Source organism: Rousettus aegyptiacus, unplaced genomic scaffold (assembly GCF_014176215.1).
Source record: "Rousettus aegyptiacus isolate mRouAeg1 unplaced genomic scaffold, mRouAeg1.p scaffold_m13_p_3, whole genome shotgun sequence".
Classification (NCBI taxonomy): domain Eukaryota; kingdom Metazoa; phylum Chordata; class Mammalia; order Chiroptera; family Pteropodidae; genus Rousettus; species Rousettus aegyptiacus.
This window is the reverse complement of record NW_023416306.1, coordinates 60,070,640-60,093,569: the sequence shown is the minus strand read 5'-3', so window position 1 is coordinate 60,093,569 and position 22,930 is coordinate 60,070,640. Positions and strand designations below refer to the sequence as shown.

Here is a 22,930-nt window from a genome sequence, read left to right as displayed (position 1 = left end):
AAATCATTATTTACAATTGAGAAAGAAGATGCTGATTTAGAAATGGGTCTTCTACCTGAGGTACCCCTGTCTTCTCTGTTCTACAAAGTGGAATGGGAACCACGGCAGGAGGCCTTAGGTCATGATCCTTCTACCATCTGTCTCTGGGCCCTGGTACTGCTGTAAAATTGCTTCTAGCGCCACAGACACAAGGAGATACAGAACCAGACCGGATATTTCAAGAGCTGGTGCAGGGTCGAGGAAGGATTTATTGGGGAAAGTGTAGAGTTCCTCATTTTCCCACTGATGGACTTTCAATACCTGTCTGTCTTAGGGCTATCCCACTCATTCACGTCATTCCTGTTAGACGTAGTGGGGAGGACAAATGGGCCTGGGAATTGTGTCCTGGTGCCAGGAAAGGGCAGAGGTAAGTGTGAGTGAGTTTCTCAAGGTCCCCCTTTCCTGACTATTTGGAAGCTTAAAATAAGCCTGTGCCTGAATGCTTGCTGTGGTGAAGCAGGGAGATTTACTGCCTTGCTTTCTGTGTCCAACTATTTCAACTGTCACTTATGCTCTGGTGTCTTTTTAAATTTATAGATGTTCACTATAGTCCAAAGAACTGCTGTACCGCTTCCTGTGGCTTCCTTTTGAATGCCCTCTGAAATACTAATTTAGTTTTACACTATATGTACCATAGCGCTTCCTCCAATTTCTATGGGTGGGGTCTCTATCTCTACTTTGGATTTTATTTAAAAAAAAAAAGACAAAAGTGCATAATCGTGCCACAAGCAACCACAAAATACTGACCTTTCTTTTTAATAGCAAAGCATATTCTCTTTGTGGGCAAAAATATAGGAAATCAAAAGCAGTTTCCTTGTGACATAAAACCTCAGGTGTCCAATATAAATGAGGAAACAGATGTCAACTCATGTCTCTCTGAAAAGGGCCAGGATAAATCCCCCTTTTTTCCCTCTCCTCATCAAGTATGCAAGCCCTCTCCTGCACTTTTTTTTTTTTTTGCCTTTCCTCTGCATCACTTTCTTTGCCATGCCTGCAATTTCTGATGGGGTTGGCTCCACTGTGGATTAAACTTTGCCTAACCTTTAACCATCAGAACTTGCTGTTCCAACAGCTATTATCTTTAGAGAGGAAGAAGTGACGATCTTCTTTCATATCTTAGTTTTCCAACTATGATATAAAAAGTGGCTTCCCAACAGATGTGGCCTTTGGTGCTCACTGACTGTTGCTGTGTGAATTTCCTTATAATTGGGTTCAGGAAGTATCCAATTCAATCTGTATCAGAAGAATCAGGAAGTGTACAGGGTGGGGTGAGGGTGGAAGTATGTGGGACAGATGGTACGCTAAAATTACAATAGAAATAAGAGATGGAAATGACTCAAGAGGACTTCCAAACCAAGGCCCAGCTACCTAGCCCTGTTTTAAATCCCCTCAGAAGATTTATTCAGCCTCTTTTCTTCCCACGACCTGGAATCTAGCTGGGAGACATGACACATGAGAACATCCCTAATAATACAAGGTGTGGTAGGTTAGATGTCACATCAGTGGTCCAGAGCAGCAGCTGACAGACTGGCCTGAGTGCCAAATTCAGCTCGGTTTATGTAAATAAAAGTTTTATTGGACCATAGCCACACCCATTTGTTTACTTATTGTCTATGGCTGTTTTACAACTGCAGAGCTGAGTAGTTACAACAGAGACTTTATGGCTCTCAATGCCTGAAGTATTTCCTGTCCAGCCTTTTACTAAAAAAATATGCCCAACTCTGGTCTAGAGTGGATGTCTCAGGGGGTGAGCAGGGAGCACTCACTTCAGGCTGGATCATTACAAGAAGGCTTCACAGAAGGGCTTGAACTACGTCTTGAAGACTTCTAGGGTTTGTCTAGAGAAGATGGGGTGGGAGAGTATATTCCGAGCAAGGAAGGCTAAAGGCTATGGCAATTACCAGGGGAAATTTTGACTGGAGTGGAGGGATTATTTGAACAAGAATAATATGGAAGGATGGATGTATGGACTCGGTCTGAAGAGCAATGAGCCTTCAATGCCAGGCTAAAGTACTCTAAATGATAAAACATATATTTTTACATACCGGCTTCTACATGGGTAGTAGGAGATGGGGAAGTAACATTTAAAGTACAAACAAGCTCTAAGAATCATTTTTTAAAAGCACTGATGCCTAGCCTCACCCCCAGAGTCTATCTTAATTGGTCTCAAGTGGAACATTTTTTTTTTCTTTTTGAGAAACTTCCTAGGTGATTCTTGTGCAGCTGAGAATCTCCTCCTAGATGAAGGAAATAGCCAGGAATGTGCCTGCAGAAGCCCAGCTCAGAGCCAGGTAGATGCAGCAGGTGCCCAACACATGTGAGTCAAATTAAGTCAGCAATATTGACTTGTCCTAGAGCCAGCCTGATAAACCTCCGTTTTTACTAGAGTCAGCTATATCACATTCAGCTGGCCACATGGTTTCCAATAAAAGATATCACTTCTCCCTACCCTTACCTCATACTGGAAAAGCCCATGATGCTTAATGCAATAATGAGTCTGTTTATAAATTTGGGCATTTATAGATTTTTCTTTCACTGTTCTTTTAATACGACCATTTACAAGGCCTTACACAATTTACCCTCCGCCTCGTTACCTCTCTGATCTTCTTTCCCATATACAACCCCAGTGACTCCATTCCTGCCACACTACACTGGCCTCTTTGTTGTTCCTTGAACATACAAGGCATGTCCCTGCCTCAAGGATTCCACACTGTCTTCTTCTGCCCCAGATGCTCTTCTTTTCTTTTCCTCCAGACATGTGCAAATCTCAAATGCTCACATTCAAGTCTTTGTTCACATATTACCTTCTCAGTGAGCCTTCTCTGGACCATTTACATAATTTAAAATCACATCCTCTTTCCCACATAGGCACTATCCATCATCTTATTCTGCTTTTTTTTTCTCTATAGTACTTATCACCTCTAATATACTATGACATTTACTTCATTATGCTTATTTACTATTTCCTCTACTACAATGTAAACTCTATGAGAGGAGGGATTTAATTTATTTTGGTCTCTGAAGCATCCCCAGTGCCTTCAGTGGTGCCCAAAGCGTAGAAGGAACTAAAAAAGTATTGTCTATTGCATCAGTGCTCAGAATGCTTTTGCCCATCCTTCAAGACTGGGCTTAAACAGTTCCTCTGCAAATGCTCCATGAGTCCCCCTTTGACCAAGAAAAGTGTTTTCCCTCTTCTGTTCTCTTTGCTTCTTTTGCAACTCCTTAGAGTTTTCTCATGCATTATTGACTTTTTTGGTCACTCCTACTCCTTCTTATCTCCTCTGAGGCTGAGAGAAGGCATAGGACCTAGCATCTAGTAGAGACTGGACAGGTGTATATTAAAGAAATGAGCCAGAATTTAGCATCGGAGGCTTCTGACTATCTTTCTTATGACTACACTTTTGCAGTTGCACACCTATGTAGTTCTTCATTTTATTCTAACATCATTTTATTCTAACTTATGTTTTTGAGAACCTATTGGTTGTATGGAGTATCTTTCCCTTCCCACATTAATCTATTTACCAAGTCCTGCTGATGTTACTTCCTCATATCCCTGAACTCATTTACTTATTTTCATCATCTCTGGCTCTCTAGTCTAAGCCACAGTTCTCTCTTAACTGGAACATTGCAACCACTTCCTAAATGGTGTATTCTATCTAGTCTCTTCCCCTAAAATCCATCCTCTATACAGCAGTCACAACAAGCTTTTAAAAACACAAACCAGATGATGTCTCTTTACTGCTTTTAAACAATTCAAAGACTCCCCATTGCACTTACTGCCAAGTGCAAAAGTCTTACTATGGCTTACATAGTGCCAGCAATTTGCTCCCACTTCTCTCTTCAGCCTCTCCTTAAGCCTCTCTCCCTTTAGTTATTACCTCTCATGGTTCCTCTGCCTGGAATGCTCTTTCTTCGTTTGGATAACTTCCACCCATTCTCCCAATCTCAGCTCAAGTATCCTCTCCTCAGAGGAGCTTTGCCTGAACTCAGACCAGGAGTGCTGTCCTGTCACATGCCCTCAATGCACCCAGTTCTTCCTCTTTTATCATTTTTTAGAAATTTAAATTACTTTCCTCACTAGACTTAATGTGCCCTTAGTAGAATTCGAACTGCACAGGCCAAGTACATTAATCTGTTCTGTTCATTACTGTGTCTTGTGCATAGCAAATGCCTAATGACTTTGTTCTGAATGAATGAATGAGGAGCTAGGTTTATCTATCTTGTATATTGTGCATCCCTGGCCCTAGCACAGTGCCTGGCACACAACAGACACTCAACGAATTTTTATTGAGTATATAAGTTGACCTACCTTTGATATTGCCTTCTTAGCCCCTTTATCAAGGTTTTTGACTTTGAACATTAATGTTTATTCGACTGGTTTCTGATATACCCTGCTACCTTGAGGGGTTTACACATGAACAATGACTGTAAGCTCCATCTGAGATTCCAGTCCCAGGTCCTCTGTACTCTAGCCATAGCTCTCATCAGCGTGATATGATTTGTAGGAGCAGCCCAGACACGACTGTAGCACTGGAGAAAAATTTTCACCTTTTAGCATGAGATTTGGGGTAAACGAAAGCATAGTTGCTCTTAGCAGAGACATCTAGAACTGCATCTCACGCTAGTCAGGCTCTGCAGTTCTCAGCACTTCTAACGAGTAGGGAAGAAAATGTGCCAGCGCCTGTCTCAGGTGGTCAGAAGGAAGATCCACTGTCCAACTGCGGTGTGTGGGCCTTGACCTCACTGCCTAGCTTCCCCAGGGGTGGATGGGCTCTGAAAAGTGGAGTTGTTATATGTGCAGGGCCCTGCGGAGCATGCTGATGCCACCGAGAGGCTGCCGTGCATGTTGGCTGTGACCCCTGAGCCCCCGGCTGGGGAGCAGGGCCAGGCACAATGACTTCTTTCATGGAAAAACTTCGCTCTGCAAACTCATATTTGAAGGCCCTGAATCTCTCTCCTCTTGGTAAATCACAAGACATGAGAATAGGTTGTGCCATTTGGCTCTCTGTGGGGCTAGCATGATATGAGTTTCCGGCAGAGATGTCACGAAGAGTCACTCTGACTGGGGGCATTGCAGCTTGCTCACTCACAAAGGAGAGTCTGTGACTATAGGGGGAGTAAATATATATATATAATTTATATATCATTTATATATATAATTTATTTTATATATATATAATTTATATATCATTTATATATATATAATTTATTTTCCTCTAAGACATTCTAACAGGTTCTGGACCTAAACGAGATATGCTGAGAGAAGGCACTGAACTGCTTAAGCCACATATAATTACATATTTAATTACTGAAGGCACCTGAGGTCATCTAATTCTGACAGAAATCCAGGTCTTTCAAAATACAGATTTTATTTTTTTCCTGACTTCTTGCGAAAGACCTCTCTCTACTCCTATAAGTTACATGTGTTTGATTTTCTCTTTCAGCCTCTTTTACTTCATGGAGAAAGCCTAACCCAATGACAGCATGAAGGACAGAGTGATACAGTGGAAAGAGTGTGGTCCTCCTTGGAAGGAGGAGATATGTGATCACCACCATAGATCTTGGTAGCCTTTCTACATAATGAGGTGGGCAGACTAGATCAGTGGCAAACATTTTCCGTAAAGGGCCAATAGGAAATGTTTTAGGCTTGTGGGCAATACAGTGTCTGTTGCAAGCACTTAACTCTACCATTATGGTGTGAAAGAAGCCATAGAAAATACATAGGTAAATAAATCGTGTGCCTACATGCCAATAAAACTTTTTTTTGCAAAAACAAGTGGTGTACTAGATCTGGCCCATGGGTCGTAATTTGCCAAACCAGGGAGACATTATTTCTTAAAAGTATCTGTGCAATAATTTTAGAACATGATTATTAAATTTGGGTATCAGTTTGGTCTAGAAAAATATTTAAAACATACATATCATGTATATGTGTATATATATGTATAGATACACATATACTCATAAACACATATACATACACACATACTCACATATCTCATTCATACACACACAGACACACACACAGAGACACCAGTTTCTGACTAGGTGGAGTAACAAAGACTGAATTTACCCTCTCACATAAGACAATAAAAAAATAAACAAGATATATGAAGAAGTAGTTTTCAAGACACTGGACATTTGGCAATGAAGGACAGTGATGAGAAATAGAAAACAAAAGAAAGTGAGCCTATGACTGCCACAGCTTAGTGCCTGAGAGAATTTCCAGGCTGCAGCACAGTGAAACCCAGGTGGAGCCCCATGGACTCCCAGACTTGAGGAGAGGGAGCTGAAAGCACAGAGAGACCAAGGCTCCTGCAGTTTCCAGAGCAGAGTATTAGAGAGAAAAGAACTGCAAAGAGAGTGAGAGAGGGGCGGCAGGGGGTGGGGGTGGGGTGGGGTGGGGGATTTCCTGGGGATGGAGGTACTCCCCTTGAAGGGCCCACACATGGGCTTACTTGCTTACAAACTCACCTGCGCTAGGTGCAGCAGCCCAAAGAGCACCAGAGACATGTAGGGAGGGACTAAATTGATTAAATTCAGGGAAAGGGCTGGAGGGCAGGGATTGCTGGCAGCTCTCTCCCAGGACAGAAGTGTCAGCAGGTGCCAGTGTTCCTTTTTAAAGCACTTCCCCCCAACAGCCTTCCCAATGCAGCCTGAGACCCTGCCCACCCAGCTTGCATGCTGCGCCTCAGCCACTGATGGCAGCTTTTCCACAGGAGAGGCCCATCTTGGCTCATGTTACAAACTTTCCTAAAATCTCTCAAAGGTCCACAAACCCCCAAAAGCAGCAGCTGTGTTTGGCATGTCCTGTATCTCTTGCTAAGTGGCCCCAAGTCCAGCAAAAGTGGTGACTGGACTCAATGTGCATTGTCATTCCAATTAGGTGGTCCTAGGCCTGGCATAAGTGGTAGTCGGTCTTGGCACAGAATGTAGCTACAAGAGGCCATAAGCATAGCAAAAGTGGTGGATGGCCTTAGCTTATATCATGGCGCCCACTAAAGGGTAAAAAGCTTGGCACAAGTGGAGGGGCTCCAGAAACAACACACCCAGTGACTGGCTTAAGACAACACCAGATCCAAAGACACAACAAGATTGAAAAAAGAAACACCCAAAGAACAGACTTGGCTGGCACCCAGAACCCCGCTAAAGTGACTCCTGCTCTATGTGGTCAGCCCCACACAACAGCTTGTGGACTGTTGTCATAGCCAGCCCTCACAACCAGTCAGTGTGAGGGTCAACCCCATCCAGAGATGTACCAAAGACAATGAAAGCTCAAATACAACAAGAGGGCACACACAACACACACAAGGGATACCCTGGAGCACTCAACTCAGATGACCAGGAAGACAGTGCCATGGGGCCCCTCAGGACACTAACTAGATAAGGCTACTCTCCCAAGACTGGGAGACATAGCAGATCTATCTAATACATTGAGACAAATACAGGGAGGCAGCCCAAATAAAGACCATGATTAAACTTCAGAAAAAGAATTAAATGAAATGAAGACAAATAATCTACCAGACACAGAGTTCAAAGCCCTGGTTATAAGGATGCTCAATGAACTTAGGAGAAGAACAGATGAACTCAAGGAACTTCAACAAAGACATAGGAACCATAAAAAAGAACCAGTCATAAATGAAGAATACAGTATCTTAAATGAAGACTATATTAGAGGGAATCAACAGTAGATTAGATGAAGCAGTGATCTGGAAGACAAGATAGCAAAAAACATCCCATTAGAATAGCAAAAAAGTAAAAAGTAATGAGATTAGTTTAAGGGACTTCTGGGATAACATCAAGCATACTAGCATTTGCAACAAGAGGTACCAGAAGGAGAAAAGAGAGAGTAAGAGATTGAGAACCTATTTGAAGAAATGATGACTGAAAACTTTCCTAACCTGGCAAAGGAAATTGAAATAAAAGACCTAGAAGTGTAGTGAGTCCCAAATAAGATGAACCCAAAGCAGTCCACACCAAGACACATAATAATTAAAATGACAAAGAGTAATGACAAAAAGAGAATCTTAAAAGTAGCAAGAGAAAGCAGTTATTTATGAACAAGGGTGCTCCCATAAGTTGATCAGCTTATTTCTCAAGAGAAACTTTGCAGGTCAGAAGGGCTGGGCATGAAATACTAAAATTGATGAAATCAAAGACCTACAACCAAGATTACCTAGCAAGGCTCTCATTTAGACTTGAAGGAAAGATAGTATCCCAGACAAGAAAAAGCTAAAGGAGGTCATCACCACTAAACCAGTATTACAAGAAAAAATAAAGGGCCTTCTTTAAGAAGAAATATAAACAATAGAAATAAGAAAACATAAGGAAGAAAAAACATCTCACTGACAAAGGCAAACACTTAGTACCAGCAATGGATCAACCAACAATAAAGCAAGTACAAAGGTCAAAAGGTAAAGGTAGAAAGATCATGTGAATTACAACAATAAATTAAAGGATACATACAAGCACACACACACAACCAAAAACAATGACAAAAACATACACGTCAAAGGGGTGAATAAAAGTTGTAGTGATTTTACAATGCACTTGAACTTATGTGAACATAAACTTGAAATAGACTGCTATAAACATAGCTTGGTATATAGAGAGCATATGGTAACCACAGACCAAAAATCTACAGGAGATACACAGAGTGAAAGAAATCCATATACTATGATATAGAAAGTCGTCTACATGCAAGAGAATAAGAAAGGAACAGAAAAGAACCTAAAAAAATCAAGAAACAATAAAATGGCACTAACTACATACCTATCAATAATTACTTTAATGTGAATGGACTAAATGCTCCAATCAAAAGACAGAGGGTGGCTAAATGGATAAAAAGCAAGACCCATCATATATTGCCTACAACAGACCCACTTCAAATCAAAAGACACACATAGAATCACAAGTAAAAAGATAGAAAAAAGATATTTCATGCAAATGGAAACAAAAAAAGCTAAAGTAGCAATACGTATATCAAGATAAAACAGATTTTTAAAACAAGGGCTGTAACGAGAGACAAATCAGGGCATTACATAATGATAAAGAAATCAATCCAACAAGAGGCCATAACTCTTGTAAACATCTATTCACCCTACATAGGAACACCTAAATATATAAAGAAAATATGGACACACATAAAGGGAGATATAGTTGGCAATACAGTCTTGGTAGGGAGCTTTAACACTGAATTGAGATCAATAGATAGATCTTCCAGACAGAAGGGAATCACCAAGGAAACAGTGGCCTTAAATGACACATTAGACCAGATGAACTTAATTCATATTTTTAGGACATTTCACCCAAAAGCAAAAGAATATACATTTTTCTGAAGTGCACACTGAATATTTTCAGGATAGACTACATGTCAGGTAAAAAAAGAGGGTCAATAAATTTAAGAAGACTGTAATCATATCAATCTTCTCTTCTGATCACAATGGCATGAAACTAGAAATCAATCAGAAGAAAACTAAAAAACACACAAACACATGGAGGTTAAATAACATGCTACTAAACAATGAATGAGTAAACAATAAAGTCAAAGAATAAATCACAAGATACCTTGAGACAAATAAAAATGAAAATACAACCCTCTAAAAATCTATAGGACACAGCGAAAGCAGTTCTAAGAGGGAAATTAATAGCAATGCAGACTTACCTCAAGAAACAAGAAAAATCTCAAATAAACAATCTAACTTTACACCTAAAGAACCAGAAAATGAAAAACAAACAAAGCCCAAACTGAGTAGAAAGATAAGACTGGGCATAAATAAAATAGAGTCTAAAAAAATCAATAGAAAAAAATCAATGCAACTAAGAGCTCGTTCTTTGAAAAGATAAACAAAATCTATAAACATTTAGCCAGATGAATTAAATTCACATTTCATCAAGAAGAGAATAAATAAAATTAGAAATGAAAAGAAGTGACAACCCACACTACAGAAATACAACGGATTATTAAAAAATACTATGAATAATTATATGGCAACAAATTTGAAAACATAGAAGAAATGGATAAATTCCTAGAAACATATACTTTTCTAAGACTGAGCCAGGATGGAACAGAAAATCTGAATAGACTGATAAACGAAATTAATTCAGTGATCAAAAAAATTCCCAACAAAGTCCTGGACTAAATGGCTTCACAAGTGAATTTTACCAAACATTCAAAGAAAAATTAATATCTAGTCTTCTTAAACTATTGCAAAAAAATAGAAGAGGAGGGAAGACTTCCAAAGTCATTTTATGTGTTCAGCATAACCTGATTCCAAAATCAAACAAAGACATGATAAAAGAAGAAAATTATAGGCCAATATTTCTGATAAACATTGAGGCAAAAATCCTCAACCAAATAATTGCAAATCAAATTCATTGAGACAATAAAAACACCATTATCTAGTGGGATTTATTTCTGGGATTCAAGGTTGGTTCAATATCCACAAATCAATTTATGTGATACATGACATAAAACAAAATGAAGGATAAAAATCATATGATTATATCAATAAATATAGAAAAAGCATTTGAAAAAATTCAACATACATTTAAGGTAAAAACTCTCAGCACAATGGGGATAAACAGAACATATCTCATTGTAATAAATGCCATATGCAACAAACCCACAGCTAATATACTCAACAGGGAAAAGCTAAAAGCATTTTCCTTAAGATCAGGAACAAGACAAAGATGTTCACTTTCATCACTTTTAATCAACATAGTATTGGACATTCTAGCCACAGTAATCATTCTACATAAAGAAATAAAAGGTATCCTAATTGTAAAGAAAGAAGTAAAACTATCATTATTGAAAGATGATATGATACTATATAGAGAGAACCCTACAGATTCCACCAAAAAAACTATTAGAATAAATGAATTCAGTAATATAGCTGTATACAGAATTCATTGAGAAACCAGTTGTATTTTTATACACCAATGATAAACTACCAGAAAAAGAAATTAAGAAAACAATTCTATTTACAATTGTATCCAAAAGAATAAAATGCCTAGGAATAAATTTAACCAAGGACTTAAAAGGCCTGCACTTGGAAATTTATGAGACATTGAAAAAAGAAACTGGAGAAGATACAAATAAATGAAAGCATATATTGTGCTCATGAATAGAAAGAATTAACATTGTTAAAATGTCCATACTACCCAGAGAAATCTATAGATTCAATGCAATCCCTATCAAAATACCAATGGCATTTTTCACAGAAATAGAATAAGCCTAAAATTTATGTGGAACCACAAAAAGACTCCGAAGAGCCAAAACAACCTTGAAAAAGAAGATAGTTGGAGATATAATGATATCTGATACCAAACTGGACAAGGCTATAATAATGAAAACAGCATGGTACTGGCTTCAAAAGAGACTCATAGATTAATGGAACAGAATAGAGAGGCCAGAAATAAATCCATGCCTACATGGTTAAGTGATCTATGACAAAGGAGGCAAGAACATACAATGTGGTAAAGTCCATCTCTTCAATAAATTGTGCTGGGAAAACTGGACAGAAACTAGAAAAAAGTGAAACTGGATCACTGTCTTATGCCATATACAAGAATAGTCAAAATGGATTAAAAACTTTAATGTAAGACCTGAAACCATAAAAGTCCTAGAAGAAAACAGCCAGTAAACTTTTTGACATCGCTTTTGGCAACATTTTCTTGGATATGATGCCCTGGGAAAAGGAAATAAAAACAAACGAACAAAAAAAACAAATGGGACTATATCAAACTAAAGAATTTTTGTATAGTGAAATAAATTATCGACATAATAAAAAAGGCAACAGACTGAATGGGAGAAGATATTTATTTGCCAATGATACATCCAATAGGGGTTAATATAAAGAACTCATACAACTTAACACCAAAAAAATAAACAATCCAGTTAAAAATGTGCAGGGGAGCTGAATATACTCTTCTCCAAAGAGGACAGGTGACTAACAGACATATGAAAAGATGCTCAATATTATCAATCAAGGGAAATGCAAATTAAAACAAAAATGAGCTATCACCTCACATCTGTCAGAATGGCTATCATCAATAAATCAAATGGTGATTAGAATGTGGAGAAAAGGGAACTCTTACTCACTATTGCTAGGACTGTATATTGGTGCAGCCACTATGGAAAACAGTATGGAGCTTCCTCAGAAAATTAAAAGTAGAATAACCATACAACCCAGCAATTCTACTTCTGGGTTACTTATCTGAAGAAATCCAAAACTCGAAGTTGAAAAAATATATGTCTCTCTATATTCACTGCAGCATTATTTACAATAGCCAAGATATGGAAGCAACCTAAGTGTCCATGGATAGATGAAATGGATTAAGAAAATGTGGTATATATATACAATGGAATATTACTCAGCTATAAAAAGAATGACATCTTGCCATTTGTGACACTGTGAATGTACCTATAGGGTATTATGCTAAGTGAAATAGGTCAGACAGACAAATACCATTTGATTTCATTTATATGTGAAACTTGAAAAAAATAAATAAATAGGCAAACAAAATAAAAACAAACTCATTGATACACAGAACAAATTAATGGTCACCAGATGGGAGGGGGTTGGGAAATGGGTGAAAAAGGTGATGGGACCAAGAAGTACAAATTGGTAGTATAAAAGTAGTCATGGGGATATAAAGAACAGTATAGGGAATATCTTCAATAATATTATAATAACTATGCATGATGTCAGATGAGTACTAGGCTTATTGGGGTGATCACTTCATAAATTATATAAATGTCTAATCATTATGTTGTAAAGTGAAACTAATATATTACTGTATGTCAACTGTAATTGAAAAAAATCAAATTTTACACTAAATTTTTTATTGTAGGTCAATTATATCTTAATAAGGGTATTAAAACATATGTTAAACATATAAAATGTACTCTACCTTATAAATAAATAAAATAGGATAAATATATCAAAATAAAGTACCTGAACAGTCAATTCATAAATGAATGTAATGACCAATAAATACCAAAAACCAAAATTATTGAAAAATCATAATCAAAGGAATAAAAATTTAAAATGACACGATTTTCTCATATTGTGTTTTATACAATTGTGCATTTACCAATTAACATGGTAAATGTAAAAACCCTTGGCCACCCCTAGTGTTGATAATATTTTGGGTATATGAGAATTCTCATACAGTGTTGGTGAACATATACAAATGGGCAAAAGTTTTTTGGAAGGCAATTTGACAACATATAGCAAAAACCTAAAACACAAAACTTTGACACAATAATTCCACTTCTAGATATTGATGTACAGGGATGTAAACAAAAATTTTGGAATAAGAACATTTACCATATTTTTATATTAGCCAAAGACTGCAAAGTACCTAAAAGTTTAACATTAGAAAATAGGTTGAAGATATGGTACCTCCTACCCATAAAACCATCAAAAATAAAACTATAATAGAATATTTAGAGAGATTGCAAGATGACTGTCATATAATATTTGGTGAGTTATGAGTATATAGAGTATGATTTCATTTTAGACAAAAGATATATATAATGTGTATATTAATGGTTAGGAAAAAGACATTAATATTGGTTATCTTCAAGCTAGGTAGTTTTCATTTTATATAGTTTTCATTTTCTTTGTTTTGCTTCTATTTTTAAGTGTTCCATAATGAAGATGTATTGCTTATAATAAAAACTCCAATGAAAGTTATTTTTCAAAAAATATCAATGCTAATGCCCTAAAAATGATACTGTGAGAAAAACATTTAACAGAAGGCTGCAAAAAGGTGTAGGTGCTGCGGTGAGCCCTGAAATGCTGCTGCTCTAAAAATGGAGCCCTGTGACCTGGACCTGGACCACTCAAGGTTGGGGCATGGGCTTTGCCCTCCAGAGCAGTTTAGGCCTCTTTTTACAGCAGAAAGCACAGCTGTAAAACAAGCATGAAAACTTAGCACCTGTCTTGCCTAGGGCAACAGATCCAGCTAGGTTGGGTCCACTCTGCATGGCAGACCCCTTCACTGGACATTTTTCATGTCTATGTCATTTGGAAAAGAGTGTGAGAGGAACAATGGACTCACTAGACCCAGGTGTTCACTTACAGTTATGGAAAGTGATGCCTAGATGGGCCCATGCATGTATCACTTAATCAACATTCCTTCTTGAAAGCTGCAACAGTGGCTTGAAGTGAAATCTATGCCAGAATATCTGATAACTAAAATAGCCATTTCTAGAATAGACTTACCTTCTGGGACTCTTGACATGTGAGCCTTAACAGAGAAGAGTTAGCTCTGATATATGGCTTCAAAAACTCAGAATCTCCCTGCCTCCTTCCTCCCATGAAAACATGATAATCAAGGTCCATGATTTTTTGTTTCTGTGTACAGAACCATGAAATTCTCTGAATCTATTGCAGTCAATTAACTTTGTAGAGGGGAGAAATACATACACAGGAATCTCACCATTCACTGGCTACAAGCGGGTTGGTGAATGGCTTTTATCCTATATACCAATTGCCACCATGTTTGGTGGGCATGCTATAATAAATCCCAAGGCAGTGAGTGCCTGGACTAAGTGACAAAGAATGTCACTACTGAACAGAGATATCTTGGCTGTGAAGGGGCGATTAACAGTATTTTACCACATATTTCCATCCTGGTCTAGAACATTTCTTACCCTCAAAATAGGATTTCTTCATTAAATCTCTTCTACTAGTGATAGCTCTAACAAAATAGCAGATTACCTCTTTCAAATACTACTGTTACTACATCATTCTCCCACTTAAAAACCTCTAAAGGCCTGTCCACATTTCCCACATAGTAAATCTACTTTCTTAGTCTAATAATCAAAATCCTTCGCAATTTGATGCCATTTACTGTTCTAAGTTCTCAGCAAGCCTAGACAGAATCACCTCTCTGACCTATTTCTTCTACCCAGAGCACACACTCAAGTCTAAAAGAATTGCCTATTGGAGCCAGAGATGAGAGCAACTAGTCTAAGAGATCAGGAAGAGTCCATAGCTGCGAGGTTCAAACTGAAGGTGGGGGGCACAAATCTTGGGCTATAGGTCCAGGCAAAATCTGAGTAGACAAGCTCTACCTGAGGCTTGCTCTTTTTGATGGCCTAATTTCTATCCCAGTTTAGCTGCCCATCATCAGTTTTAAAGCAGTGGTATCTTACAGCTGTTGCTGAACATACACATGATACATAGCCCGCAAATTTTCATCTCTGGGCTTATGGCTTCTTCTTACCTTGAGTGCCTGTTTCCCCTCCTTTCTGCCTATTTGAATCCTACTCATCTTTCAGTGCTCAGCTCCAAAGCATCAAGGCAAGGTTGGGGTCTGTTTCAAGTGACCTACTTCTCAGAGTCCTGATACTTGATGTCATTCTCTACTTCATCTCCGCAATTCCACATAGATCTTTCCTAGTTCTACAGTGCTGTTGAGATAGTGACATTCACCACTAGAGTTCATTTTGCCCGTCCAGTTACATTCAGGGACTTTATGGATATTGACTCACTGTCTCATTCAAATGGAGCAGTCTGGTTGTGAACTGGTGTATTAAGGTGTCTCTTAACTGTTAGATTTAAACATTAGCCTAAGGTAATAAAGCACCATAAAATAGCAATAAAATGCAGCAACATAAAGCACAATAAATTCTTATTGCCCATGGCTAAAAGGAGACAAAATAGTATTCCAGAAGAAGGGAGAAAGTAAAGCTATCATGAAAAAATATAAGCAGGTTAACTTTTCCAGCATGCTGAATGGCACCTAAGTGTGAACTTAAAAACACACAATTGCTGTATATCCTGCTAGTGAGTGGGCTGATTAACAGTTGTAACCATTTCTCATAGTGATGAGTCTAAAACAAAAATTCACAATGCGCACATCTTAGAATAAGTTTACCTTTTATAAGCAAAAGAAAATATGTAGTTTGAAACCTAAGAATTCTGATCAACGTGATGTGGAAAAACCCAATGCTAAGCTCGTATAAGTTATAGGAAATAGAATAGGGCTACTTGCTACTATATCTTTGTCAGATCAGAAAGAGAAATATCAGAAACTTTTTCCATATGCCCATTTACTATAAACATTCTTTGCTAATTTCAAGTGATAATGAAAACTGATACCCTTTCTGTGCTATAATGCTAAACATATCAGTCTCTGTGGCCATATTGATAAAGCCATTACTAGTATGACTGGGATCTCATTGGCATCCTGGTTTTGGTGGGGACAAGAGTAGGAAAACTTTTAACTTTGAACCAAAGAGATAATTTCAGCAGTCATTATCAACATTCAGGGCTATCTAGAGTTAGCATGAGGATTTTCTCTATTTTGTAGGCCTGTTTTTTTTTTTTTTTTTTTAAGGCCCTTGAAGGCAGAATTCTTCTACTCCACACTGACCATCCCCAGAGGTCACGCTGGGAATGTAGAGGTTCCTCTGGCATCTCCATGACTTTAGTGTGAGGGACCTAGGACGTGGGTGGCCTTGTACAACTCTCCACTATCAGAGGGCACCAGCCATGTGAGTGTTAACTTGGTGAAGGTTCCCTGTGACAATGCCAGAGAAGTCATACTTGGTAAAGCTATTTAAACATGTGTTCTGAAGAGCCTGTCTGGATTGGGTTCAGGCCTACCTATAGAAGGCTGGCTTACATATTTTGGAGGATGCTGATATTTCATTTTTTTTTTTTTCTTGAAAGCTGATTATAGCTCTAGCTGAGTTGGGAGAAGGTCATGGGGGGAATACTGGGGTATAGTTGGCAAGAAGTGAGGAGATACGGGAGCTGTTCTTTACTGCTCTGTTCTTAACTCATCGTTCAGTGAGTCCATCTGATTTAGAAGACCTGGACTGTGGAATTAGGCCAAGAGGATTCAGAAAAGAGCCACATTGGAATCTAGACAAGCTAGAGTCCAGACTAAGAACTGCACTCACCTCATATGGAAAGTCAGCCAAGTTTCCATTGGCGAGTCTGGATTCTGTGGACAATTTAGTGATTTCCTGTTGGCCACCCCTCACTGCTGCCTCCTTCCCACCTGCAAGCAGTCACCCATCCATAAATCCTGTCCAGCCCTGGACTTCTGCCCAATGTTCCAGAGGGTTGGACTCACCAAGGAGAGCGGAATTCCCAGGATCCAGGACCAGCTGTGTTCCCAGAGGAGATGTCAGCACTGAAGGCAAGTTTGGTCCAGTGGTTGAAAGCAAGGCTCTGATGTATTCCAACTGCGTGGGGACTTGCGGGGGATCTGTGAGAAGGCAAATGGTGAATCAGGCAGGTTCAACCACAAAAGCTGTATTAAGCGGAGAGAGAGGTGAACATGCATGTAAATGTGTCTGTGTATCAGGCAGGCATTACTCTTGTTGCCTTTTTAATAAATTTTTCCCTATAGAGAAGGTGTAATTAATGGCCATTTCGACAGCATTCAGTGAGGGCCTGCTATGTGCTTGTCACCTTGTTAGCTATGGCAAATAAATCATGATGGTGCCAGAGTTTACTTCAGAAACATATTTTTGTCTACTGTGCCTTGGGCTGCATGAGAAAACAATAATGACCTTGATATATATAATTTAAAAATTACAAATACATTATATATTACATAATATATAATTTAAAAATATTCTTTATATAGTATTAAGTAAAAACATCACATTTGGGTTCAGGAACCTTCAGTCTGAGCTGTGGTTCTGTCACTCGCTAACTTGGGCAAGTCACTTATTCCCTTTGAGCCTGTTTCCTCATCTATAAAATGGAACTTCATAATTTCCAAGATCTCTTTCTACTCTAAAACACTATGGTTTTAGCAATCGATGGCAGGAGTTTCCTCAAAACTAGATTCCCTCCCTCCTTTCCTTCTTAATGTTCCCTTAAGAACACTGAAATTGAATATCGAGGGAAACAGAATTCCTTTAAGAATATTAAAACTCAGGAAGCCTTTGCTTATTTACTAAAAACTAAAAGAGTTAGATTATGTCCCATCTCTAAAACCATCAAACTCCTTGGTGCAAACGTCAGCACCTTATCATGTCCTCGTGGTTTCTATTTTATTTTTCTTTTACACTGTGTGTCCATTTGGTCTTTGTATGGAAACTGTAAATTCTTCAAAGAGAGAGGTGTCCTCTTATATTTATCCTAAAGCTCTACATGGGACTTAGTGAATATTCTACACTTAATGAATATTCACCTAGTGGCTATGTGAATAAAAGTCTGTCTCATTACACTTCAAGTTTCCATGCTATAAGTCAAGTCACAGAACGTGGCATGAAATCCCAGCTTTATACACAAAATCCCTGGTTTAAAAATTAAGTCACATTTTTGGCTGATTAAAAAAGTAGACACTACTTCTACATTCATTAATGACCTATAAAACTAATGAGTTTGATGAATAAACCAAGACTTCTGATCAAGAAAAGCCCAAAACTTAAGAGTCTAAATCATGACTTTTTTTTCATCAACTCTGATTAAAATGGGAAGATGCTGTGCTCTGCAAACCCTGTGTTCACAGTCGCACTGTATTAGAGTTGGAATGCTGTGAGAAGTGGCCCTCAGAACATATCCACTTCATTGGCAAAGCTACAGTAGCAGCTACACATCCTAGGCTTTCATCTCTGTAGCAGAGGCAACAAGGAAGGGTTATTAGGGAGGAAAAACCTGCAGTAAGCACAATTACTCAGTGTGCGGCAATAGTCTCTGGGTCTCAGGCTCCAGACTAGCAGTGTGGGTGGGTGAAACCCAACACAAAACAAATGATATCCTACATCGAGCTGCTTTTCTGTGACTTCCTAAGATGACTGCAGGTTTATGCAGCCACTGGTGAGATGAAAACCCATATGGGTCTCTCTGAAATCTGAGTGGGCAAGGGCTAGAGACCTTAGGCTTTATTATATCATCAATTTGGGGTATACAAATACAAGTATTAAGTTTAATTATATTTCCCTGAGGAAGTCCATGGTATATAATTAGACATATTTCTCACATTCTTCCTTTTTGTCTTAGAATGATAGTTTTTTTCTTGGTGAACAAGCTAGCATAAATGCTCTAATAATTGCTTTTTTAAAAAATATGATAAAAACCTCACATTCTGTGGAGAAGAGAAGCAGAAGGTCCCTAGACTAGGAAACGAAATGGTTATAGCTTATGACATGGCTGAGTCTAGCACTGGGCAATAGCAGGTGTTGGATGTGTCCCAGTAATTGTTTTAAACATCTATTTTATGACAGGAACTGTGTTAAACTTTTTACTCAGGGGTTCTTATGTTTGGGAGTGCTATAGTCTTAATGTTTTTCTTCCCCAAAATTCATATGTTGAAATTATAAACCCCCAAGGTCATGAAGAGATTCGCGTCTTTATAAAAGAGAGCTTGCTTGCCCCTTCTGCCTCATGAGGACACAGCAAGAAGTCACCAGTCTGCACCCTGGCAGAGGGCCTTCACAGAACATGACCATGCTGGCACCCTGATCCTGCACTTCCAGCTTCTAAAAGTGTGAGAAATCAATTTCTGTTCTCTATAAGTTACCCAGTTTGTGGTATTTTGTTCCAGCAGCCCAAATGGACTAAGGAGGTACAAGTGCGGACTTCACTAGACTATGAACTTCCCAAAATTACATAAAAAATTTTGCATGTATGAATTTTTCTGGAGGGGGTAATCTATAGTTTTCATCTGATTCTCAAAGAAACCCTTAACACAGGCGTTAAGAATAACTGCTTTACTCCTGTTACCTCTATTTGAGGCCTACCCTTTCACCGATGTGGGCATCCTTCCTGTTTTGCAGGTCTCCACCTGAAGACCAGAATCTAAACTTAGCAAGGTTAAGTAACTTGCCCAAGGTCATACGGTAAGTGGTGGAGCAGCCAGGGTTCAAACTGATGTCTGCCTGGCCCCAAGCCAGAGTTCTTTCTATTGGAAGATATTAAGGTGGGGAGCAGGGAAGGAATACTTATTTTACCTTTATGTTCTTAATTAGATCAGGGAAAAGAGGAGGTGGAGGGTGAGTTAGACAGACACTCCCAACGGGGTCCACCAGGGGCGGCCAGCCTCGAGGTGTTTACCTAGGATCAGAAGCTGGGTGTTCTCGGTCAGCTCTCCATGCACATTGGCTGCTCTGCAGGAATACAGGCCCTGATCTGAGGAAGACACATTTGTGAGTAGCAAGGAGCCCTCGTGCAGATGGTGAGGGGAGCCCAGTTTGCTTTTATTCCTGAACCAAGTGACTTCAGCTTCAGGCACACCTAGGAAGAAAAAAAATAAACTCATCAGCCAAACACATTCAGGTGACTCTAGATGCATTTATAATTTCTTGGCGAGCACTCCCGGGGGCCGCTCAGCAGGAAGCATCTGCTTGGGCGTCTTCTACTACCCTTTGGCCAAACTAAATAATGCGGCAGACCTCTCAGTTGTCTGCGTATTCTTTGCCTTTTCAAACTTACACTGATGAGGCAGGAAGACGGAGGCCAGTTAGAAAAAGATGAAGCAGGCAGCTGGTAAAGGGTACTCGCAGAGGTTGAAGTAGAGTACGAAGATTCTTTGGAGAAAATGTATTATAAAAACAGAAGAACCAAATCTATATACATCATCGAATGGAATGATTGACAACTACATGAAACAAAATGTTGAGTAAGAAAGGTCAGACACAGAACAGTATCTGCTGTATGACCTTTCTGTAAGTAAAAAAAGAAAAACTGGTGACATCAATCTATGCTGTTAGTAGTCAGGGTGGGATAAATTGGGAGGGATTGTGACTAAGAGGGGGACAAGGGGCTTAGCTGCTGGTAATGCTGTTCCTTGACCGGGGGGCTGGTTTGGTGAGTTTGTCACCTTTGTGATACGTGCATTTTTTCTGTGTAGATATTACACTTGAATAAATATGTTGAAAGCCACAGAATGTTAATATATTCATGAACCAAACAAAGGAAAACTGCTAGATTCCTATCGTAGTTGACGCTGTGTGTGGAAAACATGTCTGTGTTTTTTGAAGTCTGTGTATTTTCTTAGAACAAGAGAACATGGAACTATCATGTTAGTACCACCACAGAAAAAGAAAGACCAGAAGAAAGTGCTCTGCTCTCTCCTTAATCTAACTTTACTGCCTGTGAGAAAAGGCTGGGAAGAATGTGTGTATGTGAATTGGGATGCAGAACTTGATTCTGGAAACTAGGCCCTATCTTCTAAGGCAGTGGTCTCCAATCATTTGGGCACCAGGGACCAGTGTTCTTATGAGAATCTAATGTCTGATGATCTGAGGTGGAGCTGAGGCTGTGATGCTAGTTCTGGGGAGCAGCTGCAAATACAGATTAAGCTTTGCTTGCTGGCCTGCTGCTCATCTCCTGCAGTGCAGCCTGGTTCCTAACAGGCTATGGACTGGTACTGGTCTGTGACCTGGGGTTTGGGGACCACTGTTCTCTGGGTATTACAGACTGAATGCTTGTGCTCCCACAAATTGGTATGCTGAAGCCCTAACCCCCAATGTAATGGTATTTGGAGGTAGGGTCTTGGGAGGTATTTAGGTTTAGATGAGGTCATAATGGGGGAATGCTGGTTCTCATGATGGAATTAGTGCCCTTTATAAGAAAAGACCAGAGAACTAGTACTCTCTACCAGGCAAAGACACAAGAAAATAGCTGTCTGCAAGCCAGGAAGAGAATTTTTCACCAGGAACTCAAAGAATCAGCACCCTGATCTTGGAATTCTCAGCCCCTAGAGAGGTAAACTTCTGTTGTATAAGCCACCCAGACTATAGTACTTTGTATTAGCAGCCTGAATAGACTAAGACAAGGGGACAACCTTGATTCCTTAGAAAGTATCTTTGTGATTGACATGCTGGTAAGCAGGTCCTCTTGTAGCACAGCCTTCTGAGGTAGTCTTCATAGGAGGCTCCCTAGGAGGCTGAGCTCTGAGTGAGCTGGGAGAAAGTCTGTGGCATTAAGTCACAGGTCTCTGGGTAACAGAGAGCTACACCTTTTGTGCCACCCAGCATGCTGACCAAGCTCACAAAGTTTAATCATAGAACTCTTAGCAGATGACATGATTCTCTATATAGAAAATCCTAAAGACTCCACAAGAACACTACTAGAAACAATAAGCAAATATAGTAAAGTTTCTGGATATAAAATCAATGTTCAAAAATCCATAGCATTCCTGTACTCTAATAATGAAGTGTCAGGAAAAGAAGTGGAAAAAACAATTCCTTTTGCAATTGCAACAAAAAGAATAAAATCTAGGAATAAATCTAATGAAACATGTGAAGGATCTATATAATGAAAACTATAAGACCCTATTAAAAGAAATCAAAGAAGATATAAAGAAATGGAAAGATATTCTGTGTTCTTGGATTGGAGGAATCAATGTAATTAAAATGACCATATTACCTACAGCATTATACAGATTTAATGCAATCCCCATCAAAATCCCACTAGCATTTTTTAAAGAAATAGAACAAAAAATCACCAGATTTTTTTGGAAGCACAAAAGACCCCGAATTGCTGAAGTCATTCTGAGAAAAAAGAATGAGGCTGGAGGCATCACTCTGCCCAACTTCAAATTATACTATAAAGCATCAATAATCAAAATGGCATGCTATTGTCAGAAAAACAGACACACTGACCAGTGGAAAAGAATTGCGAGTCCAGAAGTAAACCCATATTTATATGGGCAAATAATTTTCAACAAAAAAAGCCAAAAACATAAAGTGGAGAAAAGAAAGCCTCTTCAATAAATAGTGCTGCGAATACTGGAAAGCCATCTGCAAAAGAATGAAACTAGACTGTTGTCTATCACCACACTCCAAAATGAACTCAAAGTGGATTAAGGACCTGAATATAAGACTTGAAACAATAAAATGCATAGAAGAAAACACAGGAACTAAACTCAAGGACCTTGGACTTAAAAGAGGATTTTATGAATTTGA

At 38.8% G+C, this 22,930-nt stretch overlaps 1 protein-coding gene across 3 annotated transcripts in view; it reads right to left on the bottom strand.

The window, feature by feature from the left end:
- Positions 1-22,930, bottom strand: part of ADAMTSL1 (ADAMTS like 1) — an 823,217-nt gene that overhangs the window by 59,285 nt on the left and 741,002 nt on the right. For all 3 annotated transcript variants that reach the window (XM_036217921.1, XM_036217923.1, XM_036217924.1), the window contains 2 exons: positions 20,076-20,255; positions 17,140-17,274 (listed from right to left, as the gene is read on the bottom strand). In XM_036217921.1, coding sequence (XP_036073814.1) covers positions 17,140-17,274; positions 20,076-20,255 — 315 coding nt within the window. The remainder of the gene's footprint in view (positions 1-17,139; positions 17,275-20,075; positions 20,256-22,930) is intronic.